Source organism: Dichomitus squalens, assembly GCF_000275845.1.
Source record: "Dichomitus squalens LYAD-421 SS1 unplaced genomic scaffold DICSQscaffold_1, whole genome shotgun sequence".
Lineage (NCBI taxonomy): Eukaryota > Fungi > Basidiomycota > Agaricomycetes > Polyporales > Polyporaceae > Dichomitus > Dichomitus squalens.
The window spans coordinates 664,723-683,419 of record NW_006766883.1 but is presented as its reverse complement, the minus strand read 5'-3'; the positions used below and the strand labels follow the sequence as shown (position 1 = coordinate 683,419).

General features: G+C 54.1%; 8 protein-coding genes across 8 annotated transcripts; 3 read left to right on the top strand and 5 right to left on the bottom strand.

The window, feature by feature from the left end:
- Positions 1 to 840: 840 nt before the first annotated feature.
- On the bottom strand, positions 841 to 1,247 carry DICSQDRAFT_164451 (uncharacterized protein; the record flags this gene model as incomplete). Its single annotated transcript, XM_007360083.1, has 3 exons — positions 841 to 1,109; positions 1,163 to 1,178; positions 1,230 to 1,247. The coding sequence occupies 3 exons, from the start codon at positions 1,245 to 1,247 to the stop codon at positions 841 to 843; spliced, it is 303 nt and encodes a 100-aa protein (XP_007360145.1).
- A 1,435-nt stretch (positions 1,248 to 2,682) lies between these two features.
- DICSQDRAFT_75463 (uncharacterized protein) lies at positions 2,683 to 4,075 on the top strand. The gene is made up of 6 exons (XM_007360082.1): positions 2,683 to 2,843; positions 2,913 to 2,986; positions 3,044 to 3,188; positions 3,251 to 3,318; positions 3,385 to 3,543; positions 3,606 to 4,075. The coding sequence occupies exons 2-6, from the start codon at positions 2,950 to 2,952 to the stop codon at positions 3,869 to 3,871; spliced, it is 675 nt and encodes a 224-aa protein (XP_007360144.1). The 5' UTR covers positions 2,683 to 2,843; positions 2,913 to 2,949; the 3' UTR covers positions 3,872 to 4,075.
- A 324-nt stretch (positions 4,076 to 4,399) lies between these two features.
- DICSQDRAFT_130855 (uncharacterized protein) lies at positions 4,400 to 6,166 on the top strand. The gene is made up of 9 exons (XM_007360081.1): positions 4,400 to 4,446; positions 4,515 to 4,643; positions 4,702 to 4,770; positions 4,824 to 4,913; positions 4,977 to 5,066; positions 5,119 to 5,244; positions 5,311 to 5,327; positions 5,380 to 5,659; positions 5,717 to 6,166. The coding sequence occupies exons 2-9, from the start codon at positions 4,536 to 4,538 to the stop codon at positions 6,026 to 6,028; spliced, it is 1,092 nt and encodes a 363-aa protein (XP_007360143.1). The 5' UTR covers positions 4,400 to 4,446; positions 4,515 to 4,535; the 3' UTR covers positions 6,029 to 6,166.
- A 90-nt stretch (positions 6,167 to 6,256) lies between these two features.
- Positions 6,257 to 7,521, bottom strand: DICSQDRAFT_151078 (maintenance of mitochondrial morphology protein 1; the record flags this gene model as incomplete). The annotated part of the gene is made up of 6 exons (XM_007360080.1): positions 7,176 to 7,521; positions 7,002 to 7,118; positions 6,848 to 6,943; positions 6,661 to 6,798; positions 6,436 to 6,600; positions 6,257 to 6,379 (listed from the first exon to the last, which is right to left on the bottom strand). Exons 1-6 carry the CDS (start codon positions 7,455 to 7,457, stop codon positions 6,257 to 6,259), a joined length of 921 nt encoding a protein of 306 aa, XP_007360142.1. The 5' UTR covers positions 7,458 to 7,521.
- Positions 7,522 to 7,680: 159 nt separating this feature from the next.
- Positions 7,681 to 10,261, top strand: DICSQDRAFT_123228 (uncharacterized protein; the record flags this gene model as incomplete). Its single annotated transcript, XM_007360079.1, has 9 exons — positions 7,681 to 8,304; positions 8,362 to 8,454; positions 8,505 to 8,951; positions 8,995 to 9,305; positions 9,377 to 9,434; positions 9,507 to 9,609; positions 9,681 to 9,925; positions 10,062 to 10,096; positions 10,153 to 10,261. The coding sequence occupies 9 exons, from the start codon at positions 7,681 to 7,683 to the stop codon at positions 10,259 to 10,261; spliced, it is 2,025 nt and encodes a 674-aa protein (XP_007360141.1).
- Positions 10,262 to 10,508: 247 nt separating this feature from the next.
- On the bottom strand, positions 10,509 to 10,773 carry DICSQDRAFT_30141 (uncharacterized protein; the record flags this gene model as incomplete). Its single annotated transcript, XM_007359692.1, has 2 exons — positions 10,509 to 10,577; positions 10,639 to 10,773. Coding segments are annotated over 2 exons (204 nt in total), but the record flags the coding sequence as incomplete, so codon positions are not given.
- Positions 10,774 to 11,581: 808 nt separating this feature from the next.
- On the bottom strand, positions 11,582 to 12,737 carry DICSQDRAFT_164444 (uncharacterized protein; the record flags this gene model as incomplete). The annotated part of the gene is made up of 5 exons (XM_007360078.1): positions 11,582 to 11,932; positions 11,993 to 12,281; positions 12,333 to 12,349; positions 12,409 to 12,549; positions 12,612 to 12,737. 5 exons carry the CDS (start codon positions 12,735 to 12,737, stop codon positions 11,582 to 11,584), a joined length of 924 nt encoding a protein of 307 aa, XP_007360140.1.
- An 874-nt stretch (positions 12,738 to 13,611) lies between these two features.
- On the bottom strand, positions 13,612 to 18,694 carry DICSQDRAFT_47411 (nucleoporin; the record flags this gene model as incomplete). Its single annotated transcript, XM_007359832.1, has 20 exons — positions 13,612 to 13,848; positions 13,901 to 14,043; positions 14,100 to 14,201; positions 14,252 to 14,372; positions 14,429 to 14,675; positions 14,723 to 14,865; positions 14,918 to 15,243; positions 15,296 to 15,381; positions 15,430 to 15,521; positions 15,578 to 15,637; positions 15,687 to 15,819; positions 15,871 to 15,980; positions 16,034 to 16,205; positions 16,262 to 16,367; positions 16,420 to 16,610; positions 16,661 to 17,636; positions 17,693 to 18,108; positions 18,161 to 18,257; positions 18,310 to 18,438; positions 18,472 to 18,694. The coding sequence occupies 20 exons, from the start codon at positions 18,692 to 18,694 to the stop codon at positions 13,612 to 13,614; spliced, it is 4,110 nt and encodes a 1,369-aa protein (XP_007359894.1).
- Between the last annotated feature and the right edge of the window lie 3 nt (positions 18,695 to 18,697).

The following is an 18,697-nucleotide window of genomic DNA, read 5'->3' as shown; positions in this document are numbered from 1 at the left end:
CGGTGAGGACTCCCTCTGCCGAGACGGACTCAGCCCCGCCCTCCCCCTGCTCTCCGTGTGTGTTCAACGAGCCCGATTACGAGGAGGGCCGCTCACGTAAGAGCTTCGGCGGGGGGCGCAGCCGGAGCGCATCGCGCCTGCCAACATGTGCCACTTCTCAGCCTTCACAGCCCGCAGTGCAACCTCGCCAGCCATCGGTCTCATCGGTCACGGATACTCCTGCGGTAGCCGATCGCAACGGGTCGCACAGTGAGCATGCGGCTCTGGCTTTGCAGGCGCTAACGTTAGGACGGCCTCATGCGACCGTGGTTGAGGTCGCGGCGGAGTACAGGAAGTCCAGGTACTTTTTCCGGGAGAGCCGACAACCCAAGACGAAGGAATTGGAGATGCAAGCCGCCATCAAACAACTTCGGAAGATTAGGTAGTATGTAGTGTCTGCTTCATTTACTCTACGTGACAGCTTCGCGGGCGTGGCGTTATAATTTCGGGCGTTTCGCGAATACATCGTGTTATGTTTTCACTCACTCACTCACTTTAACCGTGCTATCGTATTACATCTGCCTGCAGCCATTCTCATACTGAACGCAATATTGATAGTTTGTTGAATGCAAATACGACTTATACAATACAAACATGATTCGTCTACGGGTGGTACGGCATACCCCACCGTGCGTCGGGGCCACGTTCGGTCGATTTCACCATACCATCTGGTACAGTAGTGGTGATTCCAATGGAGGGGAGCCTGCTGTTTGAAAACATGTCTTTGCCAGTCGACCACTTCTGACCCAATTTATATTACATCATGCGAGAGGCAAAGTAACACCGGGTGGGTGACGTTGTTCAGTCCTCCAGGTCACCCAGAACCTTCTTCGATTGCTCCTTCGAGTCCTCAGAAGTACGAGCATTGCTCAAATTGGCCTGTGCATCGATGTTCATGATTGATGTACTGCCACGCGGACCTGAGGTATGACTCGCCTTGTGACCACGCTCGACTTGACCGGCATGAGCTTCGGCGCTGTCAACCTGGCCAGATTCATCCATCTCATCGAGGCGGCGTTGAGCATCGGCACGGGCCTCCTCAGAGTTGTTGGAGTTGTTGGCAGCACCCTCTAACATATTACTTATTGAGAACGATGCTACAGAGTGGCGTAAGTATACTCACTTAAGCCGCGAGCAACCTGCAAACGGGACATCAGCGCAACCGAAGGTAAATGCAATGGTGCACTCACATTTCCGGGGTTCGGCATGATGACGTTGTGGGTATGGATTATATGGATGAGGATGTATGCGAAAGGGAGCGGGTTTAGGGGTCGCTGAGCATGGTGGGGGATCTTATAGACGGTGGTATGTGAAGGTGCTCGCGATCGACCGCCGCTGTTTCTACGACACGACCAACATTGGGAGGGCCGTAGCCTTTGCGGGACATGCTCAACGGTGACGTCAGGAGATAGTTACATAGCAAGTTCTCTGTGACGTTGTTGTGTGCCACCTTGGGCCGCCGATCGCGCACGCCATGATCGATATCAACCACATCCCCCAAGTTCCCACGGTTACAGTACCCGTTACTGAACGCGCCGAGCTGCCGCCCATGCTGTTGCCTACGTTCCTTGTCAGACCACACTACAGGAATTCACTTTGAGAAAATCTCAGTCTGAAGACAATATACCGAAGGAACGATCCTGCACGCTTTCCTGACCTCCTCATTTCATTTTGATCGCCAGCCGCCTTGAGCCCCTTCACGTAAGAACGATAGAGACGTTTCCAACTCAAGCTCAAGGTGTACAATCGACGCATCAGCCGACGACGGTCTAAGGTGCATTCTTTAGGTAAATGGACCTACCTACTTTCGCGCATTTACGTGTTGACATGGCGGAGTTCAGCGTTCAGCGCTTCAGCTGTCATACCAAGGCCAATGACTTCCGCATGCAGATACTAGGTCTATGTCGGTACGTCTACTGTGCATTCCTTGGCTCGAGGTAAGCACTAGTTGTGATCGTCACGCATCCCTGGATGAGGTAGGTCCATCCTCTGCATACAAGTCAGTACAGTTGCGGGGCAAATCGTCTCCTGCATTTACACGCCAGCGATGGTCTCTGCGTTCTTGGCAGATCATCGTACCGCCGGCATACGCTGTCCAAGTGCGGCTTCTTGTGGTCTGACAAATATCGGGAATCTGTCAAGACGTGTCTTTGGGTGGGGCAACGAGGTGTGTCTCTTCCCATCTGTACGTTGAACAGCGGATGAAAAGGCCGCGCTGTGTTCTAGCGCGAGGCGGTGCTATGGTAATAATATGAGAGCCCCTTAATGCGTGCGGGCTCGTCTTTCAATTTACCTTGGCGCCCAAACTAGCTCTCGTTCGACTACTCTCCCACCTGGACATCGTGATGCAATGGGGCCGTGTTTAGTATCAGGCCTACAGCAGAGCTATAAGTGCCGAGAACTCGAAGCAAAAGCGTCAACACCAGCATGTCTAGCTATCCGTATCTAGGCGATACCTCTCAGGAACAGTCCACACGTAGGCAGTCCGCACGCAGGCAGTGCGTTTGTCGCCTTCATGTCCATGTCCATCACGCACCGACGTGCAATTTAACCTAATTCTCCATGTCGGTCACCCGAGAAGCTGAGGCGGTGGGAGAACATAATTGACACTGGAGGGCGCCCCGGCTCTCAAGGACGCCAACTAATCTTCATGCCGTAGACGTCTGAGGCGTTTGTGTCTGTGCACACGTACCGACGTCCTGCGTACAGCCTCCACGTGCATTATAAGGGTGTGAGCCGCTTTGAGTTCCGCTACGTTGTTGGCTCTCCTCCCCGGATCTTGTTGTTCCTATCGATCCCCCCAGGTGCGTCAGCCTTGACTCCTCATAAACCAGTCAAGTTTTTGAAACACGTCTTCGTACCCCTTATTCTAGACGTTGTCGTAGCGCGAAGATTATATCTTGCCCTAAAATGTACTGGCTTTCGATCTTCCGTATCGCAGTCTTGGGTAAGTCCCATGTATCTTAATCGGTGGTTGCATCTCGCTTACACAATTGTGCTGTAGGCTGGACCAGCTTCTGCGCTATCGTGCTCCTTGGTGTCGGGGCCCATGTTCTCTCAGCCGTCGGGGGCCTGCTATTGCCCTCCTTCCCCTGGGCGGGGCTGGCTGTTGCAACCGGAGTGCTCGCCTTCCTCACTGTGCCCACGATGTACGTAACGTCCATTCATGTCCGGGGATCCAGGCTCAGCTGTCATGCTTTCCGCCATCTAGGCTCGCCATCGACTTCATTCGCAAGGGAGCCTTCACCTCGATGATCGTCGTGGAGCTGTCGTGGCTGGGTATGTTGTGTTCATCGTGCCACAGTGCAGGTGGCGGCGTCTGACTGTCAATGTTGCGGGACGTAGGCTTCCTTGGCATCATGTTCCTGGCTAGTGGAGGTGCGGCAGCGGACACCGCTGCGAACTACTTCGTCAGCTGCAGCACCTGGAGTCCCGCCCTAGCACGCACGGTCTGCAGCGAGACTTCGGCCGGAGCTGCCTTCGGTTTCCTGGGCTGGCTCCCACGTGAGTCCACTTTCAGTTCATGACGCTCTACAACAACGCTCTAACCCCGCGCGATATATTAGTGTGGGCGTATACCGGGACGCTCCTTGTTCTCCTCATCATACAGGCCAATCGTGGGAACTACGTCTGGAGGCGCTCTGTTAAGGAGTCCTTCCCTGCCAGCGGCATCCCGCCCGCCGCGACTGGGACGTACGACGAGGGCAAGCTGCAACAGCCCGTGGGGCAATATCAGTATCCTCCCGCGAACAGCACGACGTCGATGGCGGGCTACTGGCCGGCTGGAGGAGCAGGCGCACCCGAGCCAGCACACCCGTACCCCCAGGTTTAGCAGCAGTCCAATCGTAAGAGCTGGTGGTTTGGACGATTCGATAAGACTGCGACTACTTTTCCCATCACTATGTTACACCACTAGTTCCCTGTCGCGATCGACGGTCCCTGGGGGTCTCTGTTATGGGTTCTCGCCGTACCTGTATTCGGTCCTACACTGTAATGATCCTTCTAATCTCAGCTCAGGCGACTATATGACATGCTCAGAATCGGGCACTTATTGTGAACGTTACATGAATCCGAGCCGGGAAAACTTGAGCTCGAGTAAACCGCCCTGCGGAACTGCCGGCTTAGTATAAACACCGCAAACATGAGGAGCCTAGAAAGGAAGGTCGTTCACATGACTACCTTCTAATACCGTACAAGCGGGGCATACCCCGCGTCGACGTCGACATATCACCATCCCTCTCGATCGATCTCTGTACGACCGACAGACTGTGTGTCATGGAAAGCATACCAGCGACAAGAGATGACCCAGAACTGGTTTCTGAGATGATCAGGCTCCTATCCGATGAGCTACAGCGTGTCCAGAACGAGACTCAACAACTGCGAGGCGGTAGCCTTCTTCCTACTAGAGTACGTCGGCTTGATTCAGGATGCCTAACGACGGAAGACGTCATCATCATGACCTGGACTACTTTTAGAATCGTGCAGAGAACACCAGCATGGTTAGTGCCGACGAGCTTTGCGCCCTCCAAGAAGAGAACCTTCAAATCAGATCCCAAATCGCAGACGCCAAGGCAAATTTACATCACATCGACGGGAATCCCCAGGTCAGGTTATAGTTCATCGATTGCTACATATATATTTATCATAGCCTCTCGTCTATAGAGTACAGCAAACCACAATGAGCAACTCAGTCAGCTTTCTGAAGAGGCCGCCCAGAGAGACGCCGAATACGTATGTTATTCCGATTCGTTGAACACCTGCTGAGCTCAGACATTCACTGATAGGCGAGATCGAGAGAAAGGCTCTCGGCCAAAATCGAGGCCATGCGTGGCAAATGCAAGGCGGAGAAGGAAATGGGATCGAAGCTACGAGAGGTAGGTTATCTGCCCGGGGTCCCTGCGGATCTTCGGAGCTCGTGGATTAATAACCTGTCATAGTCAATATCCGAAGCTGAAACTCAGGTGTCCGATATCGAGAGGATGAATGAAGAGCAGTCGGGACGCCTCCAAGATTTAAGGGATGATTTGGTTAGTCCATTCCGCCATTGCTATAACGGAGGATGGCTGAGCCTCGTGTAAGACGAGAGCGCAGGGCTCGGCAGTGCCATTTGACTTCTGCGCGTTCCTTGGCGATGTTGGAGGAGAGACAGGAGCACCGCCGACAGTGAGCGTTCCAGCTCCTCAGTCTGCTCTTGTTTTGCCAGAGGTGTGTCTCACTCCCGTCCATTCCGACGTCATTCAAGGCGACTAACCATATCGCTTACCTGGTCAGGCTGTCACCTCCCTATGGTATGACATTTGTGTTCAAGGAACCGAGACGTGTTCAGCTGATATGTAGCAGTGCTCCAGGTGGCTTTTTGGCTAAGAAGAGACAAGAAGTGATATTGTCATCTACCCGTGCCGGGTCGCGTTGCTTGGTCTTGGCCCCCACGCATCTCTACAATCCGAAGTCGAACAACTCAGAAGGTGGATGGCAGGTGACGGAGAGGGTCTCGCAACCTCCTGAAAACACCGAGTTGTTTTACCGTGAGAACACTACCCACTGGAGCTACCTCGGAACATTCCAGTTTGTTGCACAAGAAGAACGGTCCCTCCAAGATTTCGGTCGCATGGCCAAGGAGGTAGAGTTCAATACTACATACTGTTGATGTAGATCTATTGACTCCAACGCCTCACAGGCCATGCAGGTCATTCGCGACAATACAACATTATTCCCAGAAATGATTCCACCTATCCTGAAAGGTTTGATCAGGAACATGTACGATTGTGGGCTTCTAAAAGTGACATATACTGCTTGGCGGCGGGTCGGATTCAACGAGGGACTGGCCGATGCACTACGGGCAACATTTCAGCCTCCTCGTCTCATAGGAGAATCTACTGTAATACCGGTGCCAAAACCAGGTTCGTGGCTAAATCACAGAGTTCCAACAAAACGCGATCGAGAGGAGGATTTGGGGGTGGGTTCTCACAAGAAATCCAAGGGCGCGTAACTAGCCGCTATAGGCGATATTCATGTACCCAAGAGGTCATGTCAATCCCGAAGATGTCTGTTTTGCTCCTATCAGATCTATTACAACATTACAGATGTATTATACAGTCACATATGATACGTGTTCTGGACCAGAGGCCAAGTCAACCGGCGGAACAGATAGCTGACGAAACACATCGCTTACTCTCATCATAGATAGTCATGACGGTCATGAAGGGTATATGTCGCTCTAGCTGAACGTCTCGTCCGCGAGTTCACGCTCCATTTTCATGTCCTCCTTGACCTGGCTCACGCTAGAGAGACCTGGAAGCACCACTTTCCAGGTGCCCTTGTCCATGATCACTCTACGTATCTATGGAGACCGTCCGGTCAGAACTGATCGTAATCAGTATCATGAGACCGACTCGCCTGATTTTGGATGAGCTCGTGGACTTTCGGGACATCCTCGAGCTTCGCTCGGCTTCCCATCAGAGAGGTCGTCTTGATGTCAAGCGTGAAGTCGGAATGGGGCGACGGAAGGGTGAACGTGATTGTCGGGTGTGGTGAGTGGGGGTGCGGCGGAGTCAGACGGACCTGCAATCGTACGACCGTTAGCTCTATTCGTGTCATCTTTTCGCCGCGTAGTCTGCTTACAGGCGCCGCAAAGAGGGATAGTGAGATAGTCAGAGAAACGGGTAATCGCGCGAACGATGGGAATGGGTAGTTGAAGAGTACGGATGTGGATATGGATATAGCGACGGTGTCTACATAGCTCATGTCATAGTCAATCTCCTGGAGAGACGGTCAGTCTCTTGGCAGCGGTCGCTCTTCAGGCACTTACTGGATCAGATCCTGGTGAGAGGTCGCGGCGGATACGCGCATTCGAAAGGCGAGGCGCAGACGAGCCCAAGCTCACGGAATGCACCTTAATATAGTCCTAGGATGAAGCGAAATACAGTCAAGTATGCCAGCTGCGCAAGCGCACTCATACGTACCAGCAGACCCGCCGGGCGCATTTTGTTCGCAAACTCCTCCACACGTCGTCGGGCTATCTCGTCTCCGTCTGGCCCAGAAAGACCGTCGCGCAGCTTCGCGCGGTATGCGTTCAGCACCTGCAACGCGCCAAGTCAAAAAGGCATAGATTGACAGGGACGGACGCGCGGACGCACCTGTTGCACGAAGACGTTCAGCCACTCTGAGCTTTCCGAGTCCCCTTCACGCTTAGTAGCCTCGAAACTATCGAGGTTGAATCGCGCCGCCGTCACATCTTCTTCGCTGCTGTCAAACTCAATTTTCGGTGGATAAGAAGCCTTCCTAGACGAGCGTTCTGGGTCGGTGTCGAAGAACAGGTACTTCAGGATGAGGAAGAGCAAGAAGAGTATCGAGGCCTGGCCCAGAATCAAGCCCTGCGTAAATGTTGGCTGGAGCGTAAAGATATACGCCGACCCCATGGCTGTCGGCGGGAAAGATGAGCGGTAGACGGTGGAATTGTAGCGGGGGGTTGGTGCCGTGTGCTTACGCGGAGGCCAGGGAGCGAGCGCGACGACGACGACCGCACAGACGCCCGTGTATCCCCGCGTCATGCAGAATCACGTGTGGCGCGTGTCTTCTCGCGCCAAGACTTGCCACTTGAAATTGCCAGTGCTTCGCTTGCCCCTCTTACGCGAACTCGAGATGGATGGCTTCACCGCCTTCGTCTCTTGGCCGTCTGCTCCCCTCACCAACCGCCTCGTTCTCGATGCACTCAGGCCTCTAACACCTACCCCCACTGTCTGGGATTTCCTGTCCAAGGATACTGTCTCCTCGCCCGTCCGACTACTCCAATGGGCAACATACGATGCGCTCGATCACGATCTAACCTGCTCTCACGACCCCGCTTCTAGAGTCCTCTCGTCGTCCTATGTTATCCGGAAAGCTCTGATACGGAAACACTACCTCTCACGATGTATCCACAACTACCTGACCAAGCACCCGGATTCTGTCCTGACCCGAAGTGTGCCCAGGACCTGGGAGCTTGAGCTCAGCTTCGCCGACGAGCTCGACGAGCTATGGAGCGACGACCTCTATGACTTGTCCGAGCAGGTCGAGAAGGGTGACCCGTCGAAGTGGTGGATACTGAAGCCAGGGATGGCTGACCGGGGCATGGGCCTGCGCCTCTTCCACACGAAAGAAGACCTCGAAGCGATCTTCCAGGAGTTCGAGCAGGCCGACTCGGATGAAGATGATGAAGAGGGACGCGGCGAAGAAGGACATGATACAGCTGTTGTCACCTCACAACTGCGCCATTTCGTGATCCAGGTGGCTCGTTTGGATTCGAGTGCTATCCCGACAAACCACTGACTTAGGCCGATGCAGGAATATATATCAAATCCCCTCCTCCTCGATCCTGCTGAAGCCCCACTGGACGATGCGCTCAAACCTGCTAGAAGTGATCTTCGCGGCCATAAAGTCAGCTCAGCCTTTATTCCACTCCGACGCCCTATTCAAGCCATGTATAGTTCCACCTCCGCGTATACTGCGTCGCATCTGGAGCCATCAAAGTCTACGTCTACGAGCGCATCTTGGCCTTATTCTCTGCCGTCCCGTATGTACCACCCAAGTCGGTAGACGGCGAGCAGGGCACTCCTAGCATCGATCTCGCCCCTCACCTCACGAATACCTCGTTGCAGACAGAGCGCGGAGAGGCAGGCGTCCGTCTGCTCGACGAGCTCGTTGGATGTCATATACTCTCTGGAGGCTCGAGCGCTGCGCCCCCAAGACAGCCGCAACGACCTCCTCGCGCCACGGGACAAGCTCTCGATCCGGAGGCTATAAACGCGGCGAGGAAGTCCCATGCACGGCATGCCACGCTCACGAAGGAGGACGTCGAAGACTTGAAGGGACAGATCAGCAATGTCCTTGCAGAGACGTTCAAGGCAGCCATCGAGATGAGCGTCCACTTCCAGGTGAGTTACTGGCAGGCTCGGAGACGACGGCACACTGACGCAGTGCCAGCCGCTACCGAACGCATTCGAGCTATTTGGTGTGGATTTTGTCGTAGCCCACGACTCGTCGCCGGGGGCCCTCCGGAAGTTCCAAGTGAAGCTGCTGGAGGTTAACTCAGAACCTGCGATCGAGCTGACAGGGCCGCGCCTCACCTGGGTCCTGGAAGACTTGTTCAAAGGTATCGCCAAGACGTGTGTCGAGCCCTACTTCAGCGCCGAGGGCTCGCCGGCGCATGCGGTGACGGATGCTTGGAAAGTAGGAGAGACGAAGCAGGAATTACGGATGTGCCTCGATCAACAGATACGCAGCGCATGGTAGTAGAAGCGAGCGATGTTCCCCGCGTGCGTGCGCGGATGTAATCTTCTCTACGAATCGTGTATGGTAGTCGGAGCGCGTTCGTACAAGACTGCCAAATGGGGCGGTTCGGCAAAAGCCTAAACACGGTGTGGCGGGAGCGGTCAATCCTCCTCTCCAGCAAACATATGGGCCTCTTCGTCGTGAACTACTAGAAATAGGCTTCAGCGACGTCCAAAATGTCTACGAACACGTCCAACATCCTCTTTGACGACATCTTCTCGATCAATGACATAGACAAGGAGGGCAAGAAATTTGACCGAGGTGCGCGGCGTTACAGCCACACCTGCAACCTTCTACCTCTGCTTACCACTACGCAACTCCTGCCCACGCAGTCTCGCGTCTGTACGCACACTCAAAAAACTATGACATGGACCTGACGCTCGACTACAACACCGAGCTCTTTCCTATCCAAAGTGGCCAGTCCATCGCGCTTGCGCTCGCGTCTTCGTTGTCGCGGAACCCACAAGGCGCGGCGGGTACGACGGAAGATGAGGATAAGGACCGGGACGTGTGGAGGCCAGATGCAAAGGGGAGGAGAGGGCTGGACGACGACTATGAGTACGTGATGTACGGAAAGGTAAGTGAAGCCGCGCTCCCTTCGCCTTGCACCTTCCCCGACGACGTTCTTCTGCTCCTCCTGCTGCACCGTTCGTCTCGCGTCTCATCTGCCCGCCTGTCTCGCACAACGTTGGCTGGCTCATACGATTCTGAAGGTGTACAGGTTCGACAGTGGCTCAGGAGAAGTAGTGTAAGCCCTTCCGTCCGCGTTCTGCAACACCCTCGGCAGCACTGACGTTCTCCCAGGACGGCATACGCGTCCTTCGGCGGGCTGCTCATGTCTCTGACAGGATCGTTCAGGCATTTGACGAGCATCGTTCTCGGAGATCCTGTATTCATACTCCTGCGTCGATGATGGCTCACGCCGGCGGCTTTGCCGTATATGTATCCTTACACGATATTCCGTTGGATGCAGCATCTCATCACGTACGTCAATAACATGGGTGCTCTGACCGACTCCCAGGTATGTCGCCCCATTGCGCCTTTTCAGCGACTCCGCAATTCTGTGTTCGAAAGCAAGACAAACGTTGGATCATTTTACAACTGGTTGTACACCAATTGCAAGATCGACGAACGTCCCCGTGCACCACTCAAGAACGCCCCATCTCGTCAAGGATCTGAGCAGAGTGCTCTTTGGCCCCTTGGCTGGTGTGGGGGTTCGACAGGTTCGCCTACGAGTTCACGGCAGTCAGTCGCTGCCGTGTACGGCTTCCCCTGTACGGCGGCGCTCACCTTGTGACCGATTGCGACGTTGTCCTCGTGAGCTTCGCGGGATCGAAGCTCGCCGGTGTCTTCCAACTTCTGCAGGCGCTCCTGAGCGCGCTCCTTGGCCTCCTCTGAGACGTTTGGGTTCGCGATGCTGGCCTCTGTGAGGGGAGGAGCAAGACCATTGCCACCGAATCGCATTGGAGCGGGCGGGAAGGGAGACTGCTCACTGAGACCGCGCGCAACCTGCAGAGCAGAAGAGCATGCGTCAGCAAATTGTGCCGAGACATATGAAGATGCAGGGCGAGGATCTGCCACGTACGTTTCCTGGAGCTGACATTGTAAGGTTCTCTGAGGTTGTGGTGGTTGAGCAGTGATGTGTTTGCTGGACGTCTGTTTCCTAACCAGACGAATTCATACGCCCTCGCGCTGGCAGCACTACGTCAGAATGTTTGCATAGCCCGCACTCGCCGTTGTGTTATGTCAGGCTCGCGTCACTCCAAACCATGATGGTGCTCCCCGTACTAGAGCTAAAGGGGATCTATAATGCGCTCCACAACTTCGCTGTACGTACGCGAGCCGGAGTACTTGGTGTGCGGCGGCGGCCCAGGTAAGTACGCGCCTTGCCGCATAAATGTCCATTTTCACAGCTCGCAACGCTCCCCATTGACGCGCCTTGTCTGGCGTAGTTCCTCGGTTTCGGGTCGTGCGTCCGTTTTGTGCGGGCGGGCGTAGTATGAATCAGTCAGTACTGCTGCGACGGTGAGTCGCGCCTCTCTGACTCGACCACCAAATATGCGATTTTGGGTTAAATCCCGGTCACTTTGCCGGCCCTCGTGGTCGCCGTCAGACCGTGCGGGCGCAGGAGCTCCCACAGAGTGACAATGATATGGATGTGCAAGATCTGGTAAGCAGACATCGTAAGTAGAGTACGTGCGTGGCAAGTGCAGCACGGTTCAGTTCAATCCAGTCAAGACTTCTTCTGCTTCTTCTTCGGCGGCCCCTCATTGCTCCCCTGCCCATCCCGCAATCTCTTCTTCTTCTGCTCCTTAGACCTCTTTGCTGAGCTTCGGTTCGGGGGCTTCTTCGGCTCGGAAGGGATCTGCTTCGAAGCCTTCTTCGATTTGGAAGACATCTGCTGGAGCGCCTTCTTGCGCGATAAGAGGACATCGTAGAAGGAGTGATCATATCCTATTCTTTCGAAACCGAAGCAGTCGAAAGTGAAGGGTCCATGTCCGGACAAGGTAGAGATGAACCTGTGAATGATGGGAGGGGTTTGTTCCTCATGAATAACGACCTTATTGAGGCAGCTACGAGCCATCTATAGGGTTACGAAGGAGTGAACAATGTCATAGACAGGGACCGAATGGACGAGACTCACCTTTGGACAGATTGTTTGTGCTTCCTCAGTGTCGATTGATGAGTTCCCGACGCATGTATAGGTGCCATAGTAATACCAATCGTTATGGTGCTTATAGAGGATTTCCCACTGCTTCTCCGCTGTCGTTGACTGAAATCGAGTGACGTCCGCGTTCCTAGTCCATCCACCGTTACCAGACCGAGCTGTGGGGTCATATATGACAGAGGGAAGGAGATGCAGTCCACGGTCGATGCTGCTGCTTGACCACAGGAATTCATCGGATCGGACGGCCAAAATGTTGAGCTCTCGGCTGCAGCATACACATCAGCAGCAACGCAGACGAGGATGTGAGTTGGCATACTGTTTCTTTGGCATATCCTACCATAGCAGACAGTGAGGATCCCATACTCAATCATGGTTGAGTGTATCACACGCACTGCGGGGAGCTGAGAGAAAGCTGCCGAAGACAAGAACGGCTTCATTCCTTTCTCCTGGGGAAATCCTTTCCCAGACTTGACAACGGCTTCGTTCTGAAAGCGTGTCGGGTCAAACTTCAGAGACTCTTTATTGAGGGCTTCCTGCACATCAGGATGAGTGTGAATGAAGGATCGTTGTCCCACATTCGTGACAGGTTACGTACAAGTTCGCTTGCGACGTGAGCGGTCTCTCCCTGAAGGCCATTCAAATTTCCAGTGGCCTCCCGGAGGGTTTCAGTGGCTTTGAACAAGTCCTCAATTGAATGAGATTCCCTTAGTGGCGGTGACATATGTGCAGATCTTGAGGATGCGGAAAATACCTTCTGAAGTGCTCTATTCTGGGACTTGTACGAGTGGTACTTCTCCTGGTACTTGTCGAGTTTTGCTTGAAGTTCTCCAAGGGTTTCGTCCTTGCCCCAGTTTGTAACACCATAACTAAGCAGTCACTGAAGAGGTGTGATGAAGCTCTAGTCACCTGGATCGTCCGGCGCCGTTGGAGATCTTCCGATGCCTCATGCACTGCCTTCCCGGAGTCAAACAGCGACTACGATGCAAATGAGCTCAGTTGGCCGAATGGCCTGTACACACCAATGAGGCAATCAGTCGTTCTACCGTGTGTCGAGAGGACTCCTTGGAGTCTTGTTCATCTGAGGCGGCCGATAGCTGAAGTTTCAACGCCGCCAGTTCCGACCTAAGGTTCGCGTTCTCTGACCGCATTGGGGTGCTATCTACTAGCACTAGCTCTGCGGCAGACTAGAGAGCGGATATGCTAAGTATCTGCTATCGACTGACCATTCCATCCTCACCGTCCTACGGAGTTCATCTAATTCTTGTCGCCTTCGCTGTAGCTTCCTGTAGAGAAGCTGGAGAAGTTCTTGACCGAGCTCTGGATCGCTAGCGATGGAATCCATGATATAGAGTTTACTCGGAGAGCATGCAGCTAGTCCTTATGGTCGCTTGGTCGATCAACATGTGAGAGCAGCAGGTAAGTAGTAGCGCGCGCTCAACGATCAGAGCACTCAGCTGCCGCATATATGGGCGCCTATCCCGATTCACGTGAGACATGGCATAGAAATCATGCAGAATGCAAGCATCGACAATACGGCGGTGCTCGGTATATAACTAGCTTATACATCATAGTCAGACTCGAGGATGTCCGTCGCGTCACCAGTGTCGACGCAGCTGGCGCTTGACCGACTCGTACGCCGCTTTCGTTTCAATACGACTGGGCTCCAACTCCGCGAGGTACTGTTCGACAGCTTGATCTATCCGGAACACAGGGAACTCTCCGCGCGAGGCAGAGGACTGCGGCCGCTTCGCTTCTTCCACCCAGTCGGTCAACAACACCGCAATGTCGGACGAGATCGCTTGCACGTTGGCTTGCTCATTGAACGGCGGGACCTACACATCCGGTCAATAGGGCGGAGCGCTGCACGATTTAGGGGACACATACCTGTGACTCGTACATCTCGTGCAGGATATCCCATACTTCCGGATACGGAACACCACATTGAGTCAGAATGCGAGGAGCCCAGCCGTAAGGCAGCTCGCCCTTGTGTGCGAGAGCGAAGCGGACCAGTAGGGACGCGATGTGTTCTACAACACGTTGAGTATGTGAATACGACGTTTCAGTTGTCGAGGAAAGTACTCACGAAGCGGGAAAGCGCTCTCGGAGGGATAGTATCGCTGTCCGAGGGGAATGACTCGGCCCATGATCCGGTCTGCGGCAACCTTCGCTTCGACGCCTTCGACGGCTGGTGCGTTGTGAGCGAGAGCCAGTCGGATGTTGGCAGTTGCGACTGACCTTCTTCAAAGATTTTGTTCCATATGGGTCGGACGATGCTCTCATCACGATGTTCCGAAACGTGCAAGATGAGGAGTTTGATGAGGGGTAGGTCCAGCGGATCGGCATATAGTTGATACAGCTATATCGCGAGACAAAATCAACACAATACATGACAGACCGAACCGAGCAACTGACCTCAGTGATGTTGTACAGACGGTATGATAGCGCCTTGAATCGTTCTGCAAGTTCCGGATCATTTTGGCGGGGTAGGAGTGTATTGTACAGCTCCAGTTGCACTTGGGCAACCTCCAGCTTCTCCTCGAGTTCTGTAAGGAACGCGATAGCCGTTTCATGCCGACCGCCGACTGATACGGGATGCGACTTCGCATTGCTGACGGCAAGCGTCAAGTACTCCAGCCTCGTCTCGAGGGACAAGTTGAACCTGTGGGATGTCAGATGATCCGCGTGCTGTGACAGACATCAACATACTCAGTCGATTCAGCGAGTACCGCGAGGACCTCGGCTGCACGGAGCGGCTGGCCATCCTTGACGTAGAACTGCCATAGTAGCTGGAACTTCTCCACAGTGACTGGTTCACGCCGCAGGTGAGCCTCGAGATAGGCTGGACGCATCTATGGGAGCCAAGTGAGCAGAGTCCAACGCCTCAACGATGCAACCAGCTACCTCAAGAAGTTGGTCAGCCATGCCCCGACCAATCAACCAATCGTATAATGTCGAGTGGAACATCTCATCTTCGCTCGCAAACGCCAACTCATATGCATGACCCCGCACGGTCTCGGGATCATCCACTTGAGCGGCGTCCTGCTTTCCAGGAACACAGCGTTCCTCAAAGACTGACAGCGAGTCGAGAACAAGCTCGTAGCAATGCTTCCGGCGCTCCCAGAACTGGGCTCGGGAGTCGTTCTGGGGGTATCCTGCAATCCAGTACTCTTGTCCTTGGAGGTCGGTATCGAAGACTTGCGCGCAGTACAAAGGGAGTTCAACCGTGCCTTATAAATCTCCACATCAGCGACAGAACATTGCAATGTAGCGTGGTCGTACCTTTGGCATAGCTCAGTTGCTGATAATCTCCGATGATTTCTCGCAACTTGTCGAACTCGAGATTGCGAGCACCCTTCATAAACAACCTGCAGAGGGCTCAATACCAACATGTTAGTCTTGAGTGGAATATGTACCTGAGGGACTCCCCCAGCCACGTCTGGCGTTCGACTGGGTTGCGAGTCTCAACGGCCTTACGGACGTTCTCGCGCGCCTGGAGACACAAATGCTGTCAATACTACCATTTCAAGCTGTTGTCTGTGCACTTGCCTTGTATAGCATCACATCATCGGTGCTGCAGAAGGACCCACAGCGTTGCTGAAGCACCTCGCTAATGGTGTCGACCTATGGCGGGTGAGGGCGGCATTGACTCAACATGAAGAACTGGACCTACGCTAATCTGCTGGCCGATTTGCTGATTGATGATGACGTTCACCAGTGCACGAGAAGCAGCGACGCCCTTGTCGGAGGTGATGAGCTCCTCAAAAGTCAGAGAACTGACGAGCTTCTGGATATCGGGCTCACAACTATTCGGTTGTCAGCTATCAGTATGTGCCATTCCCTCAGATTGAACGCACTGAGCAATGAGTTCGCCTAGCCTGTGGTCATTCAGGAGCAGGATGAAGGCGATCGCTTCGATGCTTCGTCCCAATAGGCTCAGGAGCTGAGCCACGGAGCTTTGCTCCGCCTATCAATTCCCGTCAATCTACCGACAGCGACAACAGTTCTCCTTTCACCGACCTTCCACGCTTCTTGTTCGCTTGCGGTCGCAGAGCGTGCCCCGGTGTGGTCACCTGGTGCAGAATGGAACAAGTGAGGGTTTGTGTCCAAGAGCTCCTTGAGAGCGAACAGGTTCTTCTGCGCGGTCACAAGGACATCGTCGGGCACATTGAGGTCCTGCAAGCCGCCAGATCTGTGACGCATTAGGGTCTTCATATAGCAACTCGAATGAACGCGTTGATCACATACCTCGCTTTCGTGATCGACACCTTCCAGAACGGCCGCACCAATCGAGCAAAGTAAAGAGCAAGTCCTTCTCGCCTGCCACTGAACGTAGCTGTACCAGAACCTTCACCTATATAGTACGTCAATACCGAGCCGAACAATCTGTCGTACTGCCGACTCACTAGTGCCGTATGTGACGCGCTCCGCCCAAGTTGGGCGTTCGCCGAAGTCGTAGAACGCTTGTTTCGCAGCAGTCACAAGTTCAGGGCTGACACGGCTCATGGAGCCCAGCGGCGACTGCTCCATGGGGTCCAAGAAGGTATTACCACTAGCGATAGCGAGAAGCATTGCACATGTCTGATCACGACCATAGCTTCGCGGCATCAGCTATACTCGGTTCGTGGAGTACACAGAATGAAGTACCTGTCACGGAACTGGATCAACGGTTGTGGGTTGCTCTCCCCTGAAAATTCCTCAAGGACATCCCTGAGAGCATCGACAGCCCTCCGCTTAGCTATCCAATGTAATCCGCCGTTGGTCAAGATAATGTACTGCCTGGCGGGCTCAGAGAACTGCGTGGCGAGCTCGTTCGTGACAAGGGGTGCGGGGGTATTGGGAGGAGCTGTGGTCGCCAAGGAGTACTTGGACCGAGGAACAGGAGCCAAGCCCCAGGTAAGGCCAGGGATTGGTACGAGCGTGGCACGCTCTGTGAGTGGCGGTCGGCTTGGGCCCGTAACCGCACCATAGGTTGGATTGGCATATTGCGCGGAGGACTGCTGGAGCTGGGGCGGATGAGTCTGCCCTAGTGACCCAATTTGGGTGAGGTCAGGCGTGAGACACAGAACGTAGTCTGTGTCGGCGATGTCGGCGTTCTGAACAGCGATAGTGATTCCGTGGTCGTAGCATGAGTTGTTGAGGTTGGAAAGGATGAACGGTCGAGGGGGAGCAGGCTGGGCCTGGCCTACACCATACCCAACGTGAGTTTCGCGGAACTGTCGTCCTTGCTCGTCGGGGTGGATCAGGTTGGGTGGAGGCAGGCGCACATGAACGAGCGAAAGAGGACGAACGCCAGTCGCGGATGTTGAGCCCCAACCATAATTTCCGTAGGAAGATGGTGAGAAGTAGAGGCGAACACCGTTGATTGTGACAGCTACTAGTTGAACGCCAGTACGCGACTCGCTGGGGTCGACAACGTGCAGGGCGATGATGTTGAAGTTTTGTGGCGTGAGAGCAGGCGATCCGGGGACCTTGTCTTGAGCAGCCTTGTAGAGATTTGAGATAGTCTGAAGATGCTGCACGTGCTTGTCTCCGTTCGTTTTCCAGACGGAGATGGTGTTGTTGGCCGTCAGAGAGTAGAAGCAGTTCCTTGCGGGATCAGAGACTAGGGTGATGATCCTGTCTGCGAGTTGTTCGTCTAGTCAGACAGGTTGAAAGCGCATTTAAATTCATGACTACCTTCTGAGCTAGACGAGCCAAGGCGGGGGAGCAAGCTCTGCATACCACCAACCGAATGGTTGATTAGTTGAACCCTCTTACCGAACCACCCTTCCTTCTCCTGGTAGTGCAACTCGTACAGGTTTCCATCCTGTTGTCCGCACATGAATATGCGACCGTCCGGAGTACCGATTACAGAAGTCATCTCAACGTCGCAGGCTAATGACATGTCAGTGGCGTATAACTTGATGTCCTTGCGGGTCTGATTGTTCGGCCCAGGTACGGGATGAGTGGAGACGCCGATGAGGAGGACAGTAACAGGCGTGCAAATGACAAGGAGGGACGTAATTTCGTCAATGAAGACGCCGCTTTTTGGGTTCACGAGAGCGACATGGGTGATCACGTCTGGTTGATCCACGTAGGAGCTCAACTCTTGACTGGGACTTCTATCAGCGGTGCACGCGGGGCATACTCTTCTTGTCAACGCACCCGTCCACGTAATCCCATAAGAAGAGGTTGTGGTCTATGGATATCCAGACGCGTTCGATCTCTGGCAGCAGTCCCATATGCGTGGCCAAATGTGTGGCTGCGGCAACATTGTCAATGAATTACACATTGCTCCTAGATATCTGACTCACAAGTGTAGTACTGCCATAAACCCTCCGGTATCCCTATGTGTCTCCTCTTTTGAAAAGGCGCGCGGTAGTCGTCGGGAAACACGGTATACAGGGCGGACGAAGGTTGTCCCGCTACACGGATTGTCACCACTGTGTGATTCCGACGCGTATATGACGACTCACAGATCATATCACCTAAGTCCGGGATTGTCTGCGAGTCCTTTACCAGCTGCTCCTGCAATACGCGGCTAGCAGCCTGGAGAGCAGGGAGGTCAAGGACGGGTGCAGGCTTAGACGCGACCTGCGCCTGCCTGAACTTGCTCCCATTGACCGACGCGATCAATGGGCCAGACGTGGACGTGGACGCAAAGTTTTGCGGGACAGCATAGGTCGACCGGAAAGCCATGGG

Coding starts and splice junctions, on each gene's coding strand:
- DICSQDRAFT_75463 (XM_007360082.1), top strand. CDS start 2,950: ATGTACTGGCTTTCGATCTTCCGTATCGCAGTCTTGG. Junction 3,319..3,384: donor CGTGGAGCTGTCGTGGCTGG/GTATGTTGTGTT, acceptor TGCGGGACGTAG/GCTTCCTTGGCATCATGTTC. Junction 3,544..3,605: donor TTTCCTGGGCTGGCTCCCAC/GTGAGTCCACTT, acceptor GCGATATATTAG/TGTGGGCGTATACCGGGACG.
- DICSQDRAFT_130855 (XM_007360081.1), top strand. CDS start 4,536: ATGGTTAGTGCCGACGAGCTTTGCGCCCTCCAAGAAGAGAACCTTCAA. Junction 4,914..4,976: donor TGGGATCGAAGCTACGAGAG/GTAGGTTATCTG, acceptor AACCTGTCATAG/TCAATATCCGAAGCTGAAAC. Junction 5,660..5,716: donor TCGGTCGCATGGCCAAGGAG/GTAGAGTTCAAT, acceptor AACGCCTCACAG/GCCATGCAGGTCATTCGCGA.